Source organism: Typopeltis vanoorti, chromosome 2, assembly GCF_054136105.1.
Source record: "Typopeltis vanoorti isolate ZY-2024b chromosome 2, IOZ_Tvanoo_1.0, whole genome shotgun sequence".
NCBI lineage: Eukaryota > Metazoa > Arthropoda > Arachnida > Uropygi > Thelyphonidae > Typopeltis > Typopeltis vanoorti.
Window position 1 is genome coordinate 73458002 of NC_143550.1, and position 21794 is coordinate 73479795.

Genomic DNA, 21794 nt, shown 5'->3' on the forward strand with positions numbered 1-21794 from the left:
TTTTTAATCTTTTCTGTCCAGTATAACTGCATAAATCTCTTCTATGCTATAATAAACTTTTATGCCAACATATCACTGCTCCAGCTGCCTTTCAACATTTCAAGTCTCCAATGGCTTTTTATATTTCCATGAAATGTACTCATAATTGCCTTCCTCCAATATTTTCTGTTGTAGTTTTGTCAGAAGATAACTTGATAATAATTTTTCTGAGTAACTGCTCCAGAAATCTGAGAAAAAATACAGTAAGCACAAATATACAGCTGAAGCAAATTCCCAAATGATTTCTCATTTGTGATTTAACTGCAACCATATGAAAAAAAAAAAGGAATGCATACCAATTATCCCATTATCCTTATCAAAAAAATATATATATTAGAATAAGAACAGAAATAAACTGACATCCTAACGAAGAATTAACTTATATAAATGATAAATTTCTTATTACTCACAGTAAGACTTGGTAATGGCTGATACAGTGGCTTTGCAGCATATATCATTTCAGGACTTGGACTTCCAGGAAAAGTTACAGACCTTAAGAAGAAGGTATATTTCAGAAACAATTCTCATAAGTTAGGTAATATATATATATATATATATCAATTACTTTTTAATAATTGGATTAATAATAATCTTGGAAGCCAATTTATTGAATTAAATTAACATTAAAACTACTTCGTACTATTAAAATTAATGAATAAATGAAACTTAAAAATTATAAAATAAAACAAAATGAATTTGTAATAGCTTCTTGAATGATATTACAAATGTTTGAAAAAATATAATTCTATGTCATTTCAAATTGTTTTGCCTCTAAAAAGTAAGATTTTAAATGAACACCTTGACAACATTTAAGGATCCAACTAAATTTCATTAAAATTTATCACGCTGGAGCAGAGATATCATATGTGTAAAGATAGGACCTATGAACACAATGGACAGACAGACAAAAGGAATATAATAGGCAGTCGCATTTTGTGAAATGCATCCCAAAAAGTTCATAAATCTTTAAGCAGGAAATAGTACAACTTATTCACTACAAGGACATAAAATTTTCATTAAGCAAAACTAACAAAAGTGCAAGGATTTTTATCATCATGAAATTCCTGATTCACAACCTCAAAAGATATACAGGATATTATAAAATCCTGTAATCATGCAACACTAACTTCCTATTAACAATTTTCCACCAATGTAATCTGTTATTTGCAAGATTCCAATATTGTCAGATCCACGGGCAGCTCGTGCATAGGCATTGCGGAACTGCAGCACTCCAAATTTTTCTTGATACATAAATATATTAATTTATTTATATCTGCTTGTAATATTTAATTTTATCATCAACAATCCTTTACAATTCTCTTATTTTGTATAAAAATCCATCCTGTAGCACTTAGGAGGGCGAAGGACGCTAGCACCGTGTTTACCACAGTGCCATGTTGCTATGCATGCAAGCATATACACATCAGTGAGATGCAAACTATTAGCGTGATGTGGCACTGTCCGTCACGCAGTTCCATTGTTGTTTATATGCAGTTTGCGCCAGAAGTAGAGCGTTATAGTGCTTATCGTGTTTACTCCCTCTCTTTAAATATTTGGACATTACAATTAAAGACATAACATTTGTTAGTTTTTATTTTAGAACATTACTGGGGTTATGATAATGGATTATATTTTTAAGTAATTTTCAATTATACTAAACTGTATAATTTTATCGATAATAAGCAATATTTTTTCATGAAACAAAACAAGAAAAATATATTTTATTTTTAAGTAATTTTGAATTATACCAAACTGTATAATTTTATCAATAATAAATAATATTTTTTCATATTTAATTTTTTACCATAATTTTGATATTTTATCCAAAAACGTATATACACTGCATTTACAGAGTGTATGTATATTTCGGAAGTTACAGCACCCCCCACGATTTTAAGCCATGAGCCACCACTGGTCAGATCTTATATTTCAGTTCTCTAAAACACTTACTTCTAGCTGCATTAATCCATCAACATCTTGGCCTTCCTCTGGGTCTTTTTCCTGCCATCTTGGCATGAAACACTTTTTTTCCCCCCACTAACCTTTCCCCTCCTTTTTGTTTTTTTTGTTTAAGTGACTTGACTATCTGAAATTAACTTTATTTACACATTCCTGAATGCTAGCAATGTTAAGTTCCTTCCTAATATCTTCATATTTAATATAATTCTGCCACTGATGCAATTTGCCCACTCTCTTAATTTTTCTCGGAACTCTCATGTCTGTGGTCATCATTAGTCTATGATCAACTATTTTAATTCTAACTCAGCTCTCAAATCCATAAAAGTTAAAACTGATTTCAGCACTTTCACATACAGCAAGTTTAATGTTTTGATAAATTTATATGGGATAAGAAAGAAATTAATTTAACTGACTCCTACTATACCAAATTTGCTAATTCTAATGTGTATTTGATATTTAATTTGCCTTTACTAAAAAAATTGTGCCTAAACAGCTGAAATATTTTAGGTTCTCCATTCAGAAAACAGCAGATGTTTTTTTTTTTCTTTCATATTCCTGCCTATATTCGTGGTCTGTCTTTGTATGGCTGAATTTCACATGAAATTTGTAAATGCAGTTATTCAAGTTAAGAGCTGCATGAATTTATGAATTGTGATTAACACTGCTGATACTGATGTCAGGTGTAATGCCACTTTCCTTCACAATGTGATCAATACAGATGATGAATAAGTGGAGATAGTGTGTGTATCCTTGTCTTACAAAAAATGATTTTACACCAAGCTGCAAATATATATATATATATATATATATATATATATATATATTGTTGAAATTAGGATTTACTCGGGATGTATACATTTATAAAAATAAATTTAACTGACTAGAATCCGAGAAAGTATAACAAAAACCTTTCATCGGAGCACCGATGAAACTAGTTGTGATGTATTAAAGGTTTTTGTTATACTTTCTCGGGTTCTAGTCAGTTAAATTTATTTTTATAAATATATATATATATATATATTTATCTTAAACTTCCATTTACTGCACCTGAAGGTTTGTACCATGAGTAATGGTTTCTTTTCAAATACCAAAATTTATTTACCTTAATTTTGGGAAACCATTATTCTTTTATTAACACTGTTCTGATTATTACAGTCACTTACCTTAATGCCAAAAAATATAACTAATAGGAAAATTATCCATTTAATTATTTTTAAAATTTATTTTTCACTTGGTTAGATTATAATAAATTTAGTTTAATTCTTTATCAAAGTGTGAGTAAACAAAGTCTGCACCTGAAAATATCTTCAGGACTGGAGTAAGGTAGTACAACACCGGGCAACTCGTAGGCAAAGGTGGACCAAGCTAACATTACTCCTATCTCAGTATCTCCCATAATGCAAAACACATCTCCTTGAGGATATGTATAATGTTATGCATTAAGGGAAGGGCCACTACCCAATCTAGTTTCGACCTTTATTGAGGTCTCTTCAGTGGGAGCCAGGTCCAGAAGTGGAGATACCAGGCAGAAGCAATGGCGAGGTCATCTTTACCTATAGGAGTTGCAAAAAGGTGTGCCACCTTTTTATTAAATTACTCTGGATTTGGAGAAAGATGTTGAAAGTTTATTTTTCACTTGGTTAGACTACTGCTATGAGTTGCCCGGTGTTGTACTACCTTACCCCAGTCCTGAAGATATTATCAGGCACAAACTTTGCTTGCTCACACTCTTATAAATGATTAAACTAAATTTATTATAGTCTAACCAAGTGAAAAATAAACTTTCAAAATCTTTCTCTAAAAATAGAGTAATTTAAAAAAAAAGGTGGCACACCATTTGGCAACTCCTACAGGTAAAGATGACCTCGCCATTTCTTCTGCCTGGTATCTCCACTTCTGGGCCTAGCTCCTACTGAAGAGACCTCAATAAAGGTTGAAACTAGTCTGGGTAGTGGCCCTTCCCTTAATGCATAACATTATACATATCCACAAGGAGATGTGTTTTGCATTATGGGAGATACTGAGATAGGAGTGATGTTATCTTGGTCCACCTTTGCTATGAGTTGCCCAGTGTTGAAGATCCTCAAGTTATTTTCAGGCGCAAACTTTGTTTGCTTACACCTGGATAAAGGATTAAACTAAATTTATTATAGTCTAACCAAGTGAACAATAAACTTCCAAAATCTTTCTCTAAATCCAGAGTAATTTAATAAAAAGGTGGCACACTTTTTGGCAACTCGTATAGGTAAAGATGACCTCCCCATTGCTTCTGCCTGGTATCTCCACTTCTGGAACTGGTTCCCACTGAATAGACCTCAATAAATGTGAAATTAGTCCAGGTCTACCTACTCACTTATGAGAGCTCAATGACGGTTGAAACCGGTGCGGAGCGAATCTGGCTCTGAGAAGCTCTGCTTTGAGGTAGGTTTTTGCCTGTCTCTGAGTGGGGTCACCACTGAGATTATGGCTCTGCTTGGTGGTGGGAGTGAGCCTGCCACTGGGTAGTGCCAATCCTGAGCAGTTCTTCTCGGTGATGGAGTGAGCTTGTCACTGAGTGGAAACAACGCTGAGTTGGGCGATCTTTTGGGATCGTCTTATTTTTAGAGCCTGCTTCACCTATACAAAGGTCGAAACTAGTCTGGGTAGTGGCCCTTCCCTTAATGCATAACATTATACATGTTGGCAAGGACATGTGTTTTGCATTGTAGGAAATACTGAGATAAGAATGATGTTAGCTTGGTCCATCTTTGCTACAAGTTGCCCGGTGTTGTACTACCTAACTCCAGTCCTGAAGATATTTTCAGGCGCAAACTTTGTTGGCTCGCACTTGGATAAAGGATTAAACTAAATTTATTATAGTCTAACGAAGTGAAAAATAAACTTCCAAAATCTTTCTCTAAATCCAGAGTAATTTAATAAAAAGGTGGTGCCCCTTTTGGCAACTCCTATAGGTAAAGATGACCTCTCCATTGCTTCTGCCTGGTATCTCCACTTCTGGGCCTGGATCCCACTGAAGAGACCTCAATAAAGGTCGAAACTAGTCTGGGTAGTGGCTCTTCCCTTAATGCATAACATTATACATATCCGCAAGGAGATGTGTTTTGCATTAATGGAGATACTGAGATAGGAGTGATGTTAGCTTGGTCCACCTTTGCTACGAGTTGCCCGGTGTTGTACTACCTTACCCCAGTCCTGAAGATATTTTCAGGTGCAAGCTTTGTTTGCTGACACTTGGATGAAGGATTAAACTAAATTTATTATCCATTTAATTAATATAAAAATAGTTATATAGAGGTTACTATTTACATAAAATTTGATTTTAAAAAACCTTCATAACAGATACACTCTCACAAATTAAGTTTAACTTCAAAGTAATAAAAAAAAAGTTTCAAGTTTGACAAACAAAGCAAAACCCTTTGTTAATCCTTTTAAGGTATGCAAAATTTAGTTATCCATTTCAATCATACAATCAGTTCATATGAAGACTTTTACTTCAAAGCACGCATCAGTCTTCAAAAAAAAAAGGAATGTCTTTTTTATAACTTGAAATCTTATTCAATAATCATCTATAAAGAAACAATCTTGACATAGAACTCTGTTTCAACAATTCTCCCACTTTAACTGTTCCTAAATCTGTTTCCAGCATATTATTTCTTCCTTGTCTCCAGTATATTTTACAACAGAGAATCTTAAATGGTGAAAATGTCACAGGAAGAAACTCTCTTAAATTATTTTAATGGAGAAATTTATACCATCTTCTATATGGTATAAATTCACTACACAGAATGTTATAAATTTCTCTCTTAAAATAATTTAGACTGTTCTATTAGAAACAACTTACTATTGACAGCAATAGCAGTCCAATTGCTAAAGAAAATAATACTCTAAACTATTATTATAGTTTATCTTTAAAAACAATATTTTGGAGTTCTTTAGATTTATAGCTTCTAGTTTATGCTCACCATTTGAAAAAAATTGTTTCAGATAATTTATTAATTATGATTATTAGCATCTGACCTCCACTAAGTCAAAAGACTCATTGCAGGAGGTCCATACTCTCATGTAAAAAAGTCTTGATCTTTTTGGCATGAGAGAGTATGGACCGCCTTAAACTCATTCATAGTTTCTGCACTCACCACATTTTCAGGCAATGCATTCCACTAACCAATCACCTTCAATGCAAAGAACCTAACGCTCCATCTCCCACTCTTAATTCTTTTAATTTCTGGTTTGACATCTACTCTTGGTGCTTATTGGAGCTTCAAGGTAAATGAATTCATCCACCTTCGAGTTCCAGTTCTCCTTGGCTGCTGGCAATAAGAACGGTATTATCAGCATACTTAAGATTATTTATCTTTTTTTTGCCACCTACTGAGAAACCACTATCGCATCCATTGAGTGCCTTTCTCATAATGTATTCTCCGGAAGGATTGTATAGATCAAGGGAGGGGAGAGTATGCATCCTTGTCTCACACCTTTCTCGGCTGTGAACCACTTAGATGTTTTTCCATCCATCTTCACCATAGCCTGATTCATCTTGTAGAGTTGTTTTAAGAGGTGTGTTATGGTTCGTAGATGCCCATTTTACCTAGTATTTTACATAGGTCCTCCCACCTGGGAATCAAATGCTTTAGCATAATCAATGAAGCCCATATATAAGATAATATTAAATTCTTGAGTCTTTTCAACCAAGTGCCTTAGATTAGAAATCTGATCTCTGGTTCCATGTCCTTTTCTATAACCTGACTGTTCTGCAGGAAGTTGTTGCTTGACATATTAAATCTTTCTTAAATAATATAGAGAAGAATTTGATTGCATGTGAGATCAAGACTATAGTTCTATAATTATTGTATCTGTTGACATTTCCTTTTTGTATATTGGGATTAGAATGGATTTTATCCAATCATCAGGCCAATTTCCTGTCTCCCATATTTTATTACAAATTTTTCTGATGATTTCAATTCCTATGGGTTCTAGACATGCATGAAGTTTGCTTGGTATTAGGTCGTGGCCCAGGGTTTTCCCTTTTCTGAGTTTTTTTTAGAGTTTCTTCAACCTATTCTTTTAAAATGCAAGGTTCCTTATGGAAGTGTAAACTAGCACCTAAGAGCCTAAATACTAATCAATTGCCTTAGTATCCTATAATGCAAAGCTGGGGGAGTGATCTGTGTAAACAAGAGCTCATTCCCCAGCTTAGAATATCATACTATGGTGAGATCTGAATCCATGCAGAATATAATATTTTTAACAGATTTAAATTTAACAATCTATTCAAAGAGTAGAGCCTACTTAATATAATGCTTACTCTGTTTATGACATTAGTGATATATGGTTTTCATCTTAAATTACAATCTATTTATAATCCCAAATAAGTTATGACTAACTTTTCTATTTCCATACATAACTGCAATGTGAAATTGATCTATAATTTCAATCATATAAGAATAATTGTATGGAGAAGTTTGTTTTATAAATTAAAGATGCCAAGAAATTATATTTTTGGTTTAATCCTTTATCCAAGTGAATGCAAACAAAGTTTGCATGTGAAGTATGTACATGATTGGACTACTTGTATATAGAGGTTGATGACTTCACATCAGTTCCCTTCATATCCGATAACACAAAGCACACTCTCTTTTGGACATGTATCATGCTATGTATTATGGGAAGGCCACTACTCAGACCAGATTCAACCTTTAAAAAGGCTCATCAATTCATTGGGAGCCAGGCCCAAAACGAGTTACCAAGGTTGAGATAATGTAGATGCCGTAGTAGTGAAAAGGTATATCACCTCATTATGTTAAGACTCTGAATCAGAGATAGATGTTCAAAGTTTTTTTTCACCTGGTTAGAATATAAATTAAAGATGCCAAGAAATTATATTTAATCCTTTATTCAGATTTATTTTACTTGTCATATTTCACAAGTTAAAAGTTACGCATTTGAAATACTATGCCTAAGTTTATTTGAGAGGAACGATTTGTTACTTTTAAAATATCAGCATGGTTTCCATTTGTTTGGCTGTGTCTGAAGAGAAAATTAGGACAGTATCATTTGCAGAAGAATTTATTTTATTGTTTAGTTTTAGATGGCAAAAGTCACTGATCTAAATAAAATCTGTCCTAGGACAGATTCCTTGGTACACCACAATCTAACATCTGAACACATCTATAGCTGTTGTTTACTTTTACAGTTTGGGTTCTAGCATTTAAGTAAATCTTAAACCAATTCAGGACAATACTTCATAGTTCTATGACTTTTAATTTTCTTATTAAAATTTTATGGGATACCATGTCAAAAGCTTTATCTTTATCTAAAAAACTTCTATTTTAATTTTGGGTCATTTGGGGAGTAGGTATAGACCATGTTTGTAAATTCAGTGTGAATGATATAATCACGTAATCACAAGAAAGATATTTATTTAACCAAATATTTCGGTCTGGAAATAGCAGACCATCGTCGGTGGTATTACAAGAACAGTTTAAAAAATATACAAGCTAGAATACTAACAATAGATCGTTGAAATTAGAACATGCCGCGTGATGTTATATCACTAAGTATGAAACGAAATATTTTGAAGTAGAAACATGATTGAATTTGCTATTAAAAAAAAAAAAAAAAAAAAAAAAAAAATTAATGAGTAATCTTGATTAGGCTTTCCCAGATTTTTGATATAGATATGCAGTCATTACGATTCAGGTTGGGATGATGGAGCACGGCCTCCACGCTTTCCTTGAACAAACGTTCGAACCTATAACGGGATCTATGTAAGAGGCGAGTTTTGGACCAAAGGATGCTGTGGTCAGTTTCAATCCCGTGTTGAGCCAAACCAGACTTTTCAGGTTTATTGTGAAGAATGGATGATTGATGTTCTTGGATTCTTTTTTCAAGAGAACGTCCAGTCTGTCCAAAGTAAGAGAGATCACAGTTGCAAGGAATTTGATAAACTCCAGGAAGAGATAAAGTTGAGCGTTTGTCTTTAGGAGAAGGAAATTGAGAAGACAATTTGTTAATAGGAGAATACGTAGCTGTTAAATCATATTTCTTTAAAATTCTTGCGATAGGTTCTGAAATACCGGAGATATAAGGAATAGGTACTCGAAGTATTGAATCTTTGTTGTTTTGTGGAGGATTATAAGATGTAAGAAGACGTTGAATACTTTTTTCAGAAAAGCCATTGAGTTTCATGTGTTGCTGGATAGTAGAAAGTTCTTTCTGTAGATAATCAAAAGTAGAACAATTAGTTTTGGCTCTTTTGATGAGACATTTTATAATTCCTGTTTTATGACATGGATGATGGGCTGATTCTTTCAGAATATAACGACCTGTGAATGTTGGTTTCCTGTATACTGTAGTTGTAAGAATATTTGAAGATGATCGGATGAGGAGAACGTCTAAAAAAGATAACTGGTTGTTTTCTTCTAATTCCATAGTAAACTTTATGCGATGATGTAAGGAATTAATACTGTTTAAAAAGGAAGATAAAGTGTTTTTACTGTGAGGCCAAATAGCAAATATGTCATCTATATATCTTACCCAAAAAGATGGTAGAGGGAAACTAGATGTGAAGAGGACTTTTTCTAAATGTTCCAAATAAAAGTTGGCTAAAGCTGGAGAAAGAGGACTTCCCATGGCTGTTCCTTCTACTTGGCTATAAAATTTGTTTTGACATATGAAATAACCAGAATGTATAACGAAATCGAATAGTTTTATAATATCTTGAGGAAAGATGTCAGCAAGTAGTTTTAAAGTTTCCTTAAGAGGTACATTGGTGTATAAAGATTCTATATCAAAACTAACCATAAGATCTGTAGGTTGTAATGAGACATCTTTTAATTTTTCTAAGAAATCTGAGGAGTTTTTTAAAAAAGAACTCGAGTTGCCAATGTAAGATTTCAGTAATTTAGCTAGATATTTGGCTATACGGTAAGTAGGAGAATCAATGCAATCTACTATTGGACGAAGAGGATAGTCAATCAAGTAGAAGGAACAGCCATGGGAAGTCCTCTTTCTCCAGCTTTAGCCAACTTTTATTTGGAACATTTAGAAAAAGTCCTCTTCACATCTAGTTTCCCTCTACCATCTTTTTGGGTAAGATATATAGATGACATATTTGCTATTTGGCCTCACAGTAAAAACACTTTATCTTCCTTTTTAAACAGTATTAATTCCTTACATCATCGCATAAAGTTTACTATGGAATTAGAAGAAAACAACCAGTTATCTTTTTTAGACGTTCTCCTCATCCGATCATCTTCAAATATTCTTACAACTACAGTATACAGGAAACCAACATTCACAGGTCGTTATATTCTGAAAGAATCAGCCCATCATCCATGTCATAAAACAGGAATTATAAAATGTCTCATCAAAAGAGCCAAAACTAATTGTTCTACTTTTGATTATCTACAGAAAGAACTTTCTACTATCCAGCAACACATGAAACTCAATGGCTTTTCTGAAAAAAGTATTCAACGTCTTCTTACATCTTATAATCCTCCACAAAACAACAAAGATTCAATACGTCGAGTACCTATTCCTTATATCTCCGGTATTTCAGAACCTATCGCAAGAATTTTAAAGAAATATGATTTAACAGCTACGTATTCTCCTATTAACAAATTGTCTTCTCAATTTCCTTCTCCTAAAGACAAACGCTCAACTTTATCTCTTCCTGGAGTTTATCAAATTCCTTGCAACTGTGATCTCTCTTACTTTGGACAGACTGGACGTTCTCTTGAAAAAAGAATCCAAGAACATCAATCATCCATTCTTCACAATAAACCTGAAAAGTCTGGTTTGGCTCAACACGGGATTGAAACTGACCACAGCATCCTTTGGTCCAAAACTCGCCTCTTACATAGATCCCGTTATAGGTTCGAACGTTTGTTCAAGGAAAGCGTGGAGGCCTTGCTCCATCATCCCAACCTGAATCGTAATGACTGCATATCTATATCAAAAATCTGGGAAAGCCTAATCAAGATTACTCATTAATTTTTTTTTTTTTTTTTTTTTTTTTTTTTTTTTTTTAATAGCAAATTCAATCATGTTTCTACTTCAAAATATTTCGTTTCATACTTAGTGATATAACATCACGCGGCATGTTCTAATTTCAACGATCTATTGTTAGTATTCTAGCTTGTATATTTTTTAAACTGTTCTTGTAATACCACCGACGATGGTCTGCTATTTCCAGACCGAAATATTTGGTTAAATAAATATCTTTCTTGTGATTACGTGATTATATCATTCAGTCTTATGTCGCAAGTATCCTTAAAACAACAAGTAAATTCAGTGTGTTTAGTGCTAAAATTTTATTAATTCAATTTTTCCAATTTCTCTAATATTTTTGAAAAAACCAACTGAAGCAAGATTGATCTATTATTTTTGTATACCTTTTTAATAATCAGTACAACTACTACTACAGCCTTCTTAAAAGACAACATAAACACGACTGTCATCAGTGATAGACAACTGTCATACAGAAAGCAAAGTCTGAGTATAAAGAGAAACTGGCTCTGTATGCTAAAGACAACCCACAAGAATTCTATCGATATGCTGCAAGTAAAAGAAAGAATGAATATGAAAGAATAACTCTTCTAAATGCAGATGGCATGAGGATAACAGATGTAGAAGAGGTTGTCCAATTATTGAGTGCCCATTTTGTTAAAGGCTATCAACCTGGTGTACACATTGCTACCTTTTCTACCTTTTTACTGGATGAAGAAACTCAGGTATATGATGACAAGGTATTAGAGCTGTCGCACAAACTGAATAAGAGTTCAACAACAGGGACTGATGGGATATCGGCATGTGTGCTAAAAGAGTGTTCATCTAAACTGGTTATTCCTTTGACCAGGATGTTTAATATAAGTCTCAGAAACAGGGAAGATCCTGCAGGAATGGAAAGAAGGTATGGGAATTTGATTGCACAAGGGTGATGCAATGTATTCAACTATCGACCAATTAGTATCTCAGAAGTGGTGGTGAAGATTTTGGAAAAATTGGTTAAGGCTCGCATTCAGAAATGGGTTGACAGTGAATCTCTACTTTGCAATGAGCAACATGGGTTTACTAAGGAAGGTCATGTTTTAACAAGTTGCTCATATTCTATAACACTGTTATAGAATATGAGCAACATAGAGATAAGGATGTCAATTTTACAAGTAGAGATAAGATGTCAATTTTGCCTCTTTACAAGCCCTTGGTAAGACCTCACTTGGACTACTGTGCTCTGTCTGGTCTCCTGGTTTCCATTGTGATTCTGATATAGCGGAGGGAGTGCAAAGGAGAGTGTTAAAAATTATATCAGAATTGTGAAATACTGATTATGAAGACAGATTGAAAATTTGTAGACTGCAGACACTAGCAAACAAAAAAAAAGAGGGATGATATGATTGAGACTTATGAAAGGGTCATACATGATTTCAATTGATGGAATTTTTTAATTTATGGAGAGTAGGAAAAGGACAAGAGGATGCCATTGGACGTTGCGAGTTCAAGCAGTGTAAATGAACTCAAGTATGATAGCTGGTGCATACAGCATGTGCCTTCCCTCGATGTGTCCCTGACTCCATGGAGGTCTCACTTAATAATAATAAATTAAAAAGGTAAGATCAAGGTTCTGTAATGTATATTTGACAATCTTTGACAACACTGATTTAATGCCATCATATCCTGAAGTTTGTTATTTTTAGACTAGCAGTAACACTTCTGATTTTGTTTTTCACAAGTGGGGAAAAGGTAAATGGAAGTGTCAGTTCTTTTAGTAGGATAATTCATGAGTAGATTTAACATTTCATACATTTTCAATGACTATGACAAAGTGATTATTGAATTCTGTAGCTAATCTGTCTTTGTTTTCTCTATTCTAAATGATATCTTTACGTGCAGAATGGGTTTGCTGACACATCTTTACTGATTAACTTATTCAAATTTCCACTGTTTTCTGGAATTCACCTTCTCTTCTTGGGTGAATCAATCTGAAGATTGCTTGGTGGTAGCAGTACATCATAAAATCCTATCCTGTGCTTGCTCTCATTTTATTTCTTCATAGTAAAAGGGTGAATGTAAAATTTTAACTTTAGTACTTGGCATTTCACTAGTAAAGATGTTTCTTCTATTGTAGAATGCCTTTTTGGGCAAGCTCATTTTTATACCTGATTGGCTTCTTCCATCTTCAATGATGATACTCCCCAAAGTATTTAAAGGAACTTACATGTTGCATTGGGTCATTATTTATTTCCAAATTTATTCATGGGATTTGCTTGACTTGTGATTAGCAGTTTAGTTATCTTATAAATTATTAGGCTTTGCTGTGAAAATTTCTTCCATTTTTGTCAGGGTGGATCTCAGTTTGTCTTCATTATCAATAATTGCTATATTATCAAGTAGCTGCAGATAGTTAATTTTAATTCCATTTATCTTAATTCCTGTTTCTATTACTTCTGTTAATTTATTGCTTCTTAAATGCAGAGATTAAATAGTACTGGAGAAAACACTCTTGGCTTACACTTCTACATATCCATGATGTTTTAGTGTTGCTGTTGGTTGTTTCTATTTGGGCTTCTTGGTGCTTGTGGAGATTAAATATGAGCCTACTACATCTCCAATCTACTTTTACTGTTTTTAAGATCTGAAACATTTGGTTCCAAATCAAGACTACTGAAGTCTTTCTCCAGGTCAAGAAAAACTATCAGAGTATTTTTATTCTCAAATTATCTTTCTATAATTGTTTTAAGAACTAGGATTATCTCTGTCTCTCTCTCTCTTGTCCCTTGGCATTTCCTGAACCCAAATTAGTCATTTGCCAATATATTCTTCAGCTTTTAACTGTTAATCTTTTTTGTATAATTTTCAGTAACATTTTCAATGTATGTAATATTCAAGATATTCTTAGATTATTTTTACAATTGCCTGCATTATTTATTTTAGGAATGGGAATGATTCCAGTTTCATATACATGTACCACCAATTTTCTAGCAACAGGTGGTCTGGCACCTCCTTTAGTGTACACAAAATTATGAGAGCACACTTGAAATTTCTGCAATAACCAGACTAGTTCATTGGGCTGCCACATTGCATGTGTGCACAATAGCTTAATTATTTACACCTGCAATTAATGGTGATCTCTTGATTTTCAGCAATTTTTAATATTTAAGTTTCTAGCAGTGCATGGTGTTTTAGATATGAAAGAGGTATAATTAGTGGGTCAGAGGTGTAGTGATGTATTATTATGTGAATTCTGTTGGTTTGGCTAAACAGTTAATTCAGCAAGGGTCTGGAACCATGGGTGCTAGAAAATTGGTAGTGTACCTGTATATCCTTTATGGCAGTTATATTTTCTGAATTATAATATTAAAATTCTGTATTCTGTATAATTCTGTATCAAAGCCTTGTTGTCCAGATGTTTTCCTTTATAGAGTTCTTCTAAGCTCTACTCTTCGTTTACTTTGCCATGTCATTTTTCCCCAGTCCACTGTGTGCCAATGATCCTTCTAAGCACTTTGATTCAAAACCATTCACTATGTCTCCTCCTTGTCTGACAGTGATCCAGCTCTCTGCTGTGTATAGCAACCATCAGAAAGAACACTGAGTTGAAGAGTTTAGTCTTTAGGCTAATTTTTTGTCTCTCCATATTTTACTTAACTGATTTATTGCTGACATCTGAAACTATCAGAAGAATATTATCTACATATTTTGAGTGAGTGATGTTTCTTCCACTGATAGTTACTCCCAAGTAATTCTCCAAAGATTCTTCAACTACCTCTCCAAGGAACAGGCTGAACCTGACAGTTTTCATGCAACTTAGATCTTCAGTGACTAATGACCCAAGATAATTGAAACTGTCCACATGTTCTATTTTTGTATTATTTATTGTAACACTGACATATTTTTTCACTTTAACTATTACCATAATTTTTGTCTGATCAAGATTTAGAAACAAAAGATGTTAGGTTCCCTAAATCATTTGCTATCAGAACAATATTATCTACATAGTTTAAGTGAGTGACATTTCTTCTACTGACAGTTATTCCCAGGCAATTCTCCAAAGATTCTTCAACTACCTCTCCAAGGAGCAGGCTGAACAAGTAGGGACAGAGAGGAATGGAACTGTACTTGTTTCAATATTCTTGAATTTTACTACTGTCTATGTATCATTATAGCACTTTCTGTTTATAGTGATTATGTATGGTTTCAATCCTTTTTTATGCAGTGTTTCTATCTATTGAATCAAAAGTTTGCTTGTCATCTATAAAGCATACAATAAAGACTTTTTTTGCTTTTCTCAAGTCAAATCTGCTAGTCTCTGTAAAACAAAGATTGCAATGGTTCCTATTCCATTTCTGAATCCCATGTGTTCTTCTTTCATTACTTCATACTCTTTCTTTATTCTGTTTTGAATGCTTCCTATATCTAAGCCATGGTTTTCAAAGAAATGTGCAAGGGCAGTACAAGAAAAAGTGGCCAGACACAAAAAGAAGAAAATCTTCCATCTCCCTCCATCTCTTCTTTGTCCACCCGAGCTTCCTCCTCCCCTGCACATCCATCTGCATGACCTTTCTTCCCACATACTCTTCCTCCCTCCTTATCACATGACCAAACCATCTCAACCTTGCCTCCTTAATCTTTGCTCCTAAGTTCGTAACTTTCACCGTTCCCCTTACATAGTCATTTCTCAGAGGATCCTTTCTGGTCATACCGCACATCCACCTAAGCATTCTCATCTCCGCTATCTCCATCCTGCTGATGTTATTTTTCCTCAGGGCCACAGTTTCCATAGCATACATCATAGCTGGTCTCATTACTGTCCTGTAGATTTTGCCTTTTAGATTGATCGGCACCCTCTTATTGCATAGCACTCCAGCCATCTCTCTCCAGTTCCTCCATCCTGCATCCCGCTTCCTTCTCAGCCTCGCATCCTCTTTCATTGTTGAACCTAAGTATCTAAAGTCACTGACCTTCCTGATGACATTTCCTTCCATCTCCAGATCTGTCTCCTAGCTGCCATCCACTTTGCAACACATATACTCTGTCTTACTACTGCTCAGTCTCATACCTCTCCTCTTCTGGTACTTTCCTCCAACTTTCCAGTTTAGCTGCCATTTCTTCTCTTGATTCTGCATACAACATATGCAGAATCAAGAGAAGTCTTCCATCAAGAACTCTCTCTAGGATTTTCATTGTGTGGGACATCAACTTTATTCCTCTGTAATTCTTAGTCTTGTGCATCCCCTTTACTCTTGTAGATGGGGACAAGAGTACTTTCTCTCCATTCCTCGGGTATATTTTCCTGTTGACAAATTTTTATTAACAGTTCCTACAGCAGGCTACTGCGATCCTGTCAGAGTCCACTGATTTTCCATTCTTCATCCTCTTTATGGCCTCCTTCACTTCCACTCTACTAATGTTCTGCACCATCCCCTCAAAAGGCTCCCCATCTTCTCTGTGAGTCCTTGGATTTTCTTCATTCAAAAGCCCTTCAAAGTAAATTCTGCATCTGTTTCTTATATCTACATCCCTCCTTAATACCCTTCCTCCAGTCTTTGATCTGCCTCACATGTACGTCCTTTGATGACTTATTTCTACATTTTGCAAATCGATAAATCTTTCTCTGTCCTTCCTTTGTTTCTAATTGATCATAAAGGTCTTGATATGCCATGGCCTTCACCTGTGGCACAACTTTCTTGGCTTCTTGCTTTTTCTCTCTGTACTCCTCTCTGTCCTCTTTCACTCGACTCGTCCCACTTCTGCTTTGCCTTCCTCTTAGCCATCACTGCTTTTTGTTCATTATTATTCCACCACCAACCCTCCTGCTCTCTAATCTTTCCAGATGTTTCACCAAGCACCTCAGTTGCACAGCTTAGAATTGCTTTTGAATTATGTCTCCACCAATCTTGTACACTTTCTAGTCCATCTGAAATCCTCTCTAACACCTTCTCCCTAAAAACTCTCTTCTTTTAAGCGAAACTATTTAATTGTCTTCCTCCCATGGCTTCCAAAGGTTCTTATCTTCGACTTTATTTTAAAGTCTGCGCCACTTGATCTGTTGGGATTACCTTACAATTTGTTACTGCCTTAAGATGTTTTCTTCTAGTCAAAATGTAGTCAATCTGTGAACTGTTGTTGTCACTTCTAAATGTCATCAAATGCTCTTCCCTCTTACAGAAAAAAGAGTTCACAATTGCCAAATCAAACGCTACTGCAAAGTCCAAAATCCTCTCTCCTTCCTGGTTCATCATTCCCACTCCATGGCCACCATGCACCTTTCACAGTCCCTATTCTGTCTCCCTATGTGTCCGTTCAAGTCTCCTCCAACAACCACCATCTCATTTTCTTCCAGTTCCCTCATTTCTTCATCTAGCACGTTCCAGAATTCATCTTTCTCTTCTGCTGTACAGCCAACTTGTGGGGGAGTAGACATATAAGATGACCAGTTGCTCTTCTCCAAGACCCAGTTTCATTCGCATGATCCTGTCGTTCCTCCTACCCACTTCCAGTACTTCGCCCTTCATTCTTCTGCCACACCACAATTCCGACACCATTTTTTCTCTTTATTTGCTCCAGAGCAAAACAATTTATATCCGTCTCCTAGTTACTTCACCTTTTCTTCCTTCCCCCTTGTCTCCTGCATGCATAAAATGTCCAACTTCCTCATCATGTCTGCCACCTCTCTTCCCCTTCCAGTTATGCTTCCAACATTCAATGTTCCCACTCGCAACATTCTCTCCACTTGCTGGGCTAGCTTCTTTAACTGCATGATAATATAATTTACTGTACCTATGGTATAACCAGGACTGTCTTAACAAGTTTGAGCACCCTGGGCTACAAAAAAAATTTGGCACCTTAATCACATTGTATTGAGCAATAATTAAATAATACATATAATTAATCAAATAACTTTCATTGCAAAAAATTTTATTTTAAAATATATCGATATTGCACATTTTTCTTTACTTCAACAATATTTATAATGGGCAATGTCGATATATTTTAAACATTTTTTAAACAATAGAAAACTATAGAATTTTTAAACAATAGAAAAGAGCATAAAAAATTCTATATACAGTATATATATATTTTTTGCGGCATTTACTTTCTGCAAATCTATTTATAATTTCGCTATGATCTATCCTTTCTAATATATCATATTCTGTGGATAGAATGCTTAAATTATTTAATTTGAATTGTCCTAATGATGATCGGAGATAATTTTTATCGTTTCAAAGTAGAAAATGATCTTTCCCCACTATAATTGGCGCAAGCGATACTTAAATCAAACAGCTGTTGTCATATTGGGAAACGTTCATTCGATTTGTGACTCAATTATTGTTTTTAGAATGTGTTCAGCTTTTGATAGTGTCTCATCGGTTAATAAATTTATGTATTTAAAATGCAAACATTCTCCAACTAATCCTTTTTCAAAATTAATTGAATATTCATTATATAAGGAAGTCGCTTTTTTCTAGAATTATCACTTCGTTGCAATTTTCTAAATTGATTAAAAATTCAAATTTGGAGGCTATATGATCATATTCAGATTAATTAAATATGTTTGTTTAATTTTAATGACATTTCAAATTAAATAGAGATTTTTGCATCCAAAATATAAAAAAAAAAAGCATTTCAACATACTCGGTTCTTAAGCACCCTTGGATCAATGACACCCCTAGCCTATAGCCCATTTAGCCCAATGGATAAGGGTATAACTAAAAAATTTCTCTACTACTTCTCTGAGTATAACTCAAGTTCTAAGAAGAGAAGTAGTAGTAGAGAAATTTTTTGAGTCATTATAAAGGGCAACTTCGCAAAGAAAATGGCTGGTTCTTGGTGGAGATCCAAATTGCACAGTAGGAAACGAATCATAAACATAGAAATATTCTGGAAAAATTTTGAGAAAAGCATAATAATACAGTACAGTAATACTCTGCCTTATGACACAAAGTGAAGTTTTCACGAACTCTGTTTACAACATCATTGCTCATTTCATTTCTTTGTGTTTTGCTGTGAATTATTAACTGCTTATAACCATTATTTTAGAATTGTTAATAATAGCAGATAAAATTCAAAGTAAGGGTGCTGTTGCTTTCTGTGAAAAGAAGAAGATGCATAAACCTATTACATCACATTACATACTAAGAGAAAAATTATTAAATTTAGTGACAATGGTGTATCCAACAATGACATAGGCCACAGGCCAAACTTGCCTCGCAACCGTTGTTATAGTTCTTTAAAACAAAGATAAAGTTCTTCTTAGTAAAGTGATACACTAGTAAATACTACAGTTATTCTTAAATGTGACAATTTCATTGACAAAAGAGAAAAACTTTTAATGGTATAGATTGAGGACCAAACTGATTGGCGTGTTCCCTTAAGTCAAGCTCTTCAGAATAAATTTTGCATTTGCGAAAATTATTCTACATTGTTTGTTTGTATATCTGATATAAATAAAACATTTGTTTACATTCTTTATGCATATATATAATGAGTAATATTATCAAATCATTACAGTTACCTAGAAGTGAAAAAAGAGGCACTGATTCATTGTGTAATGTAATTCACTATATGATAGTGATCTGGAAACTAACATGTCATATGATAAGGGTATACCTGTATTTTAAATTTCTCCTCATGATCAGTCATCAACAACACCAATATTCTACCATACAGAAATATTATTCAAGGCAAAACTGAAATAGTTTGAAAACAAGAACCAAACCATGGAGATTCAGTAGGAGATCCAGAAGGAAACTGAGTGAATTGACTGATTGAAGGAAACATTCAGCCAGAGATGTTTGTTTGCAATGATAGAAAAATCAGGACTCCATGGTGGATTCGGGAAGTTAAAGAGGCAGTCAAGAAAAAGAAGAAAGCATATCAATAGTTCCCTAAGAAGTAAGTCAGCATGTAATCTGAGAGAATACAGAGAAAAATGTAAGAAAGCAAAGTAATGTGTAAAACTAGCTAAACAAAAGTTATGGAAAGACTTTGCTACATTACACTGATCAATACATAGTCCGTATTTGAGCTGCGAGTTAGCTATTAGAATTGAAGGATGTATGGAAAGATGGTTTGATATTACATTAGGTGAAACAAAGGTGGATATTATGTCCATTTATTCATCAGTTATATGGATCACATTATTTAGGAAAGTGACAATAAACCTGATATCAAAATTAGAACCGTTAATATCAGCTCTTTACTTTATGCAGATGATTTAATCCTGCTAAATAAATCTAGTGCAAGTGTGCAAGATTCCCTTACTATTGTAAACTGACTAATTCCTGTATTAAATTTGGTATGAAAATAGGCAGCAAAATTAAAAAACATGAAAAATTAAAACTTTTCTGCAATTTTTAGTGAAGATGGAAAATTAAATATGGAAATTATTATTATTATTAGCACCTCCATGGAGTCAGAGACTCACTGTGGGACGTACACACTATTGCACACAATGCTCATCTAACCGTGCCTTAAACTGATTCAATGTGTCTACATTCACAACACACACACACACACACACACACACACACACACACACACACACACACACACACACACACACACACAATGCATTCCACTCGCCAACCAATCTCCATGCAAAGAACCTGCTCCATACTCCTCTGCTCACACCCTCCTTATACAGTTTCCAGTGATGGCCTCTTGTTCTATACCCCTCCCCCTCTCTCATTTTATGAAAAATCCCTTCCATGTCAACCTCATAACAACCCCTGACTAGCTTATATGTCTCAATCATTCCCCTCTTCCTGCTATTCACGAGACTCTGTAATTTACATTCTCTCAATTTGTCCTCATACTCCACATTCCAAAGACCGCTAACCACCTTTGTGAATCTTCTCTGGATCATTTCAAACATATCCTCATCACCATGTAAACCCGGCAACCAAATCTGATGAACTTATTCTGATGAAATTATTCATTTTCAGATGAACAATAATCCACATGAGGCCTGATCGAGGCCTTATAGAGGTCATGGCATCATAACCTCTCTATTTCTGCATGCAAGGGTTCTCCAATCATTGTCATTATCCTATGTGACGTCTTCACAACTTATGCAATGTAGCCCCTGAATTTCAGGTCCTTGTCCACCATGACTCCTAGACTTCTCATCTCCTCTACTTCCTATAAAGTATCCCTGCCCAGTGTATACATTGCATCCCATCACTGCTTACCAAATCGCAAAACCTTACATTATACAACAATGAAATGACAGTTCCACTTACCTGACCATTCATGCAATCTTTGATTGCATAAATGGTCAGATAAGTGGAACAGCAACACATTGATGCTGTTATGTATTTCTTTGTCAGTTCCCAAGCAACATTTATTTCCTTACCACTAAAACTCCTCGTTCCATGATATAGCTACAAGCTGTCTTCTAAGCTTGTCATAATCACCAGCATTATAATTCCACATATATCCTTTCCTCATAGAATTCTGCACATGGCTAGCCACAACACAGGTGATCACTTCACGGATCACTCTCACCAACTGGAGGAAAGTGCAAAAATTCACTCACAATTACATCCTCTGATGTAATTGTGAGTGAATTTAAAAAGTGAATCTAAAACTCTCAATGCTCGAGTGCCCTCCTTTACATGCTGTCTGCGATAGTTATCTCTCAAGAACTAGAGAAATTCATTTTCTTTATTCCCAAATGCTATCTCTCCATTCCAATCTATACTACCATATCACCATAATAATTACCCTTCCTTTGTTCACTAATCTAAGTTATTTATACATTTCTTCATTACCACCCTCCGCATTCCCTGGCC

The 21794-nt window shown here is 34.5% G+C and overlaps 1 protein-coding gene across 2 annotated transcripts in view; it reads right to left on the bottom strand.

Moving 5' to 3' along the window:
- Nucleotides 1-21794, bottom strand: part of LOC150109178 (vacuolar protein sorting-associated protein 37A-like) — a 243999-nt gene that overhangs the window by 118637 nt on the left and 103568 nt on the right. For both annotated transcript variants that reach the window (XM_090405937.1, XM_090405946.1), the window contains exon 5: nt 450-531. In XM_090405937.1, coding sequence (XP_090262063.1) covers nt 450-531 — 82 coding nt within the window. The remainder of the gene's footprint in view (nt 1-449; nt 532-21794) is intronic.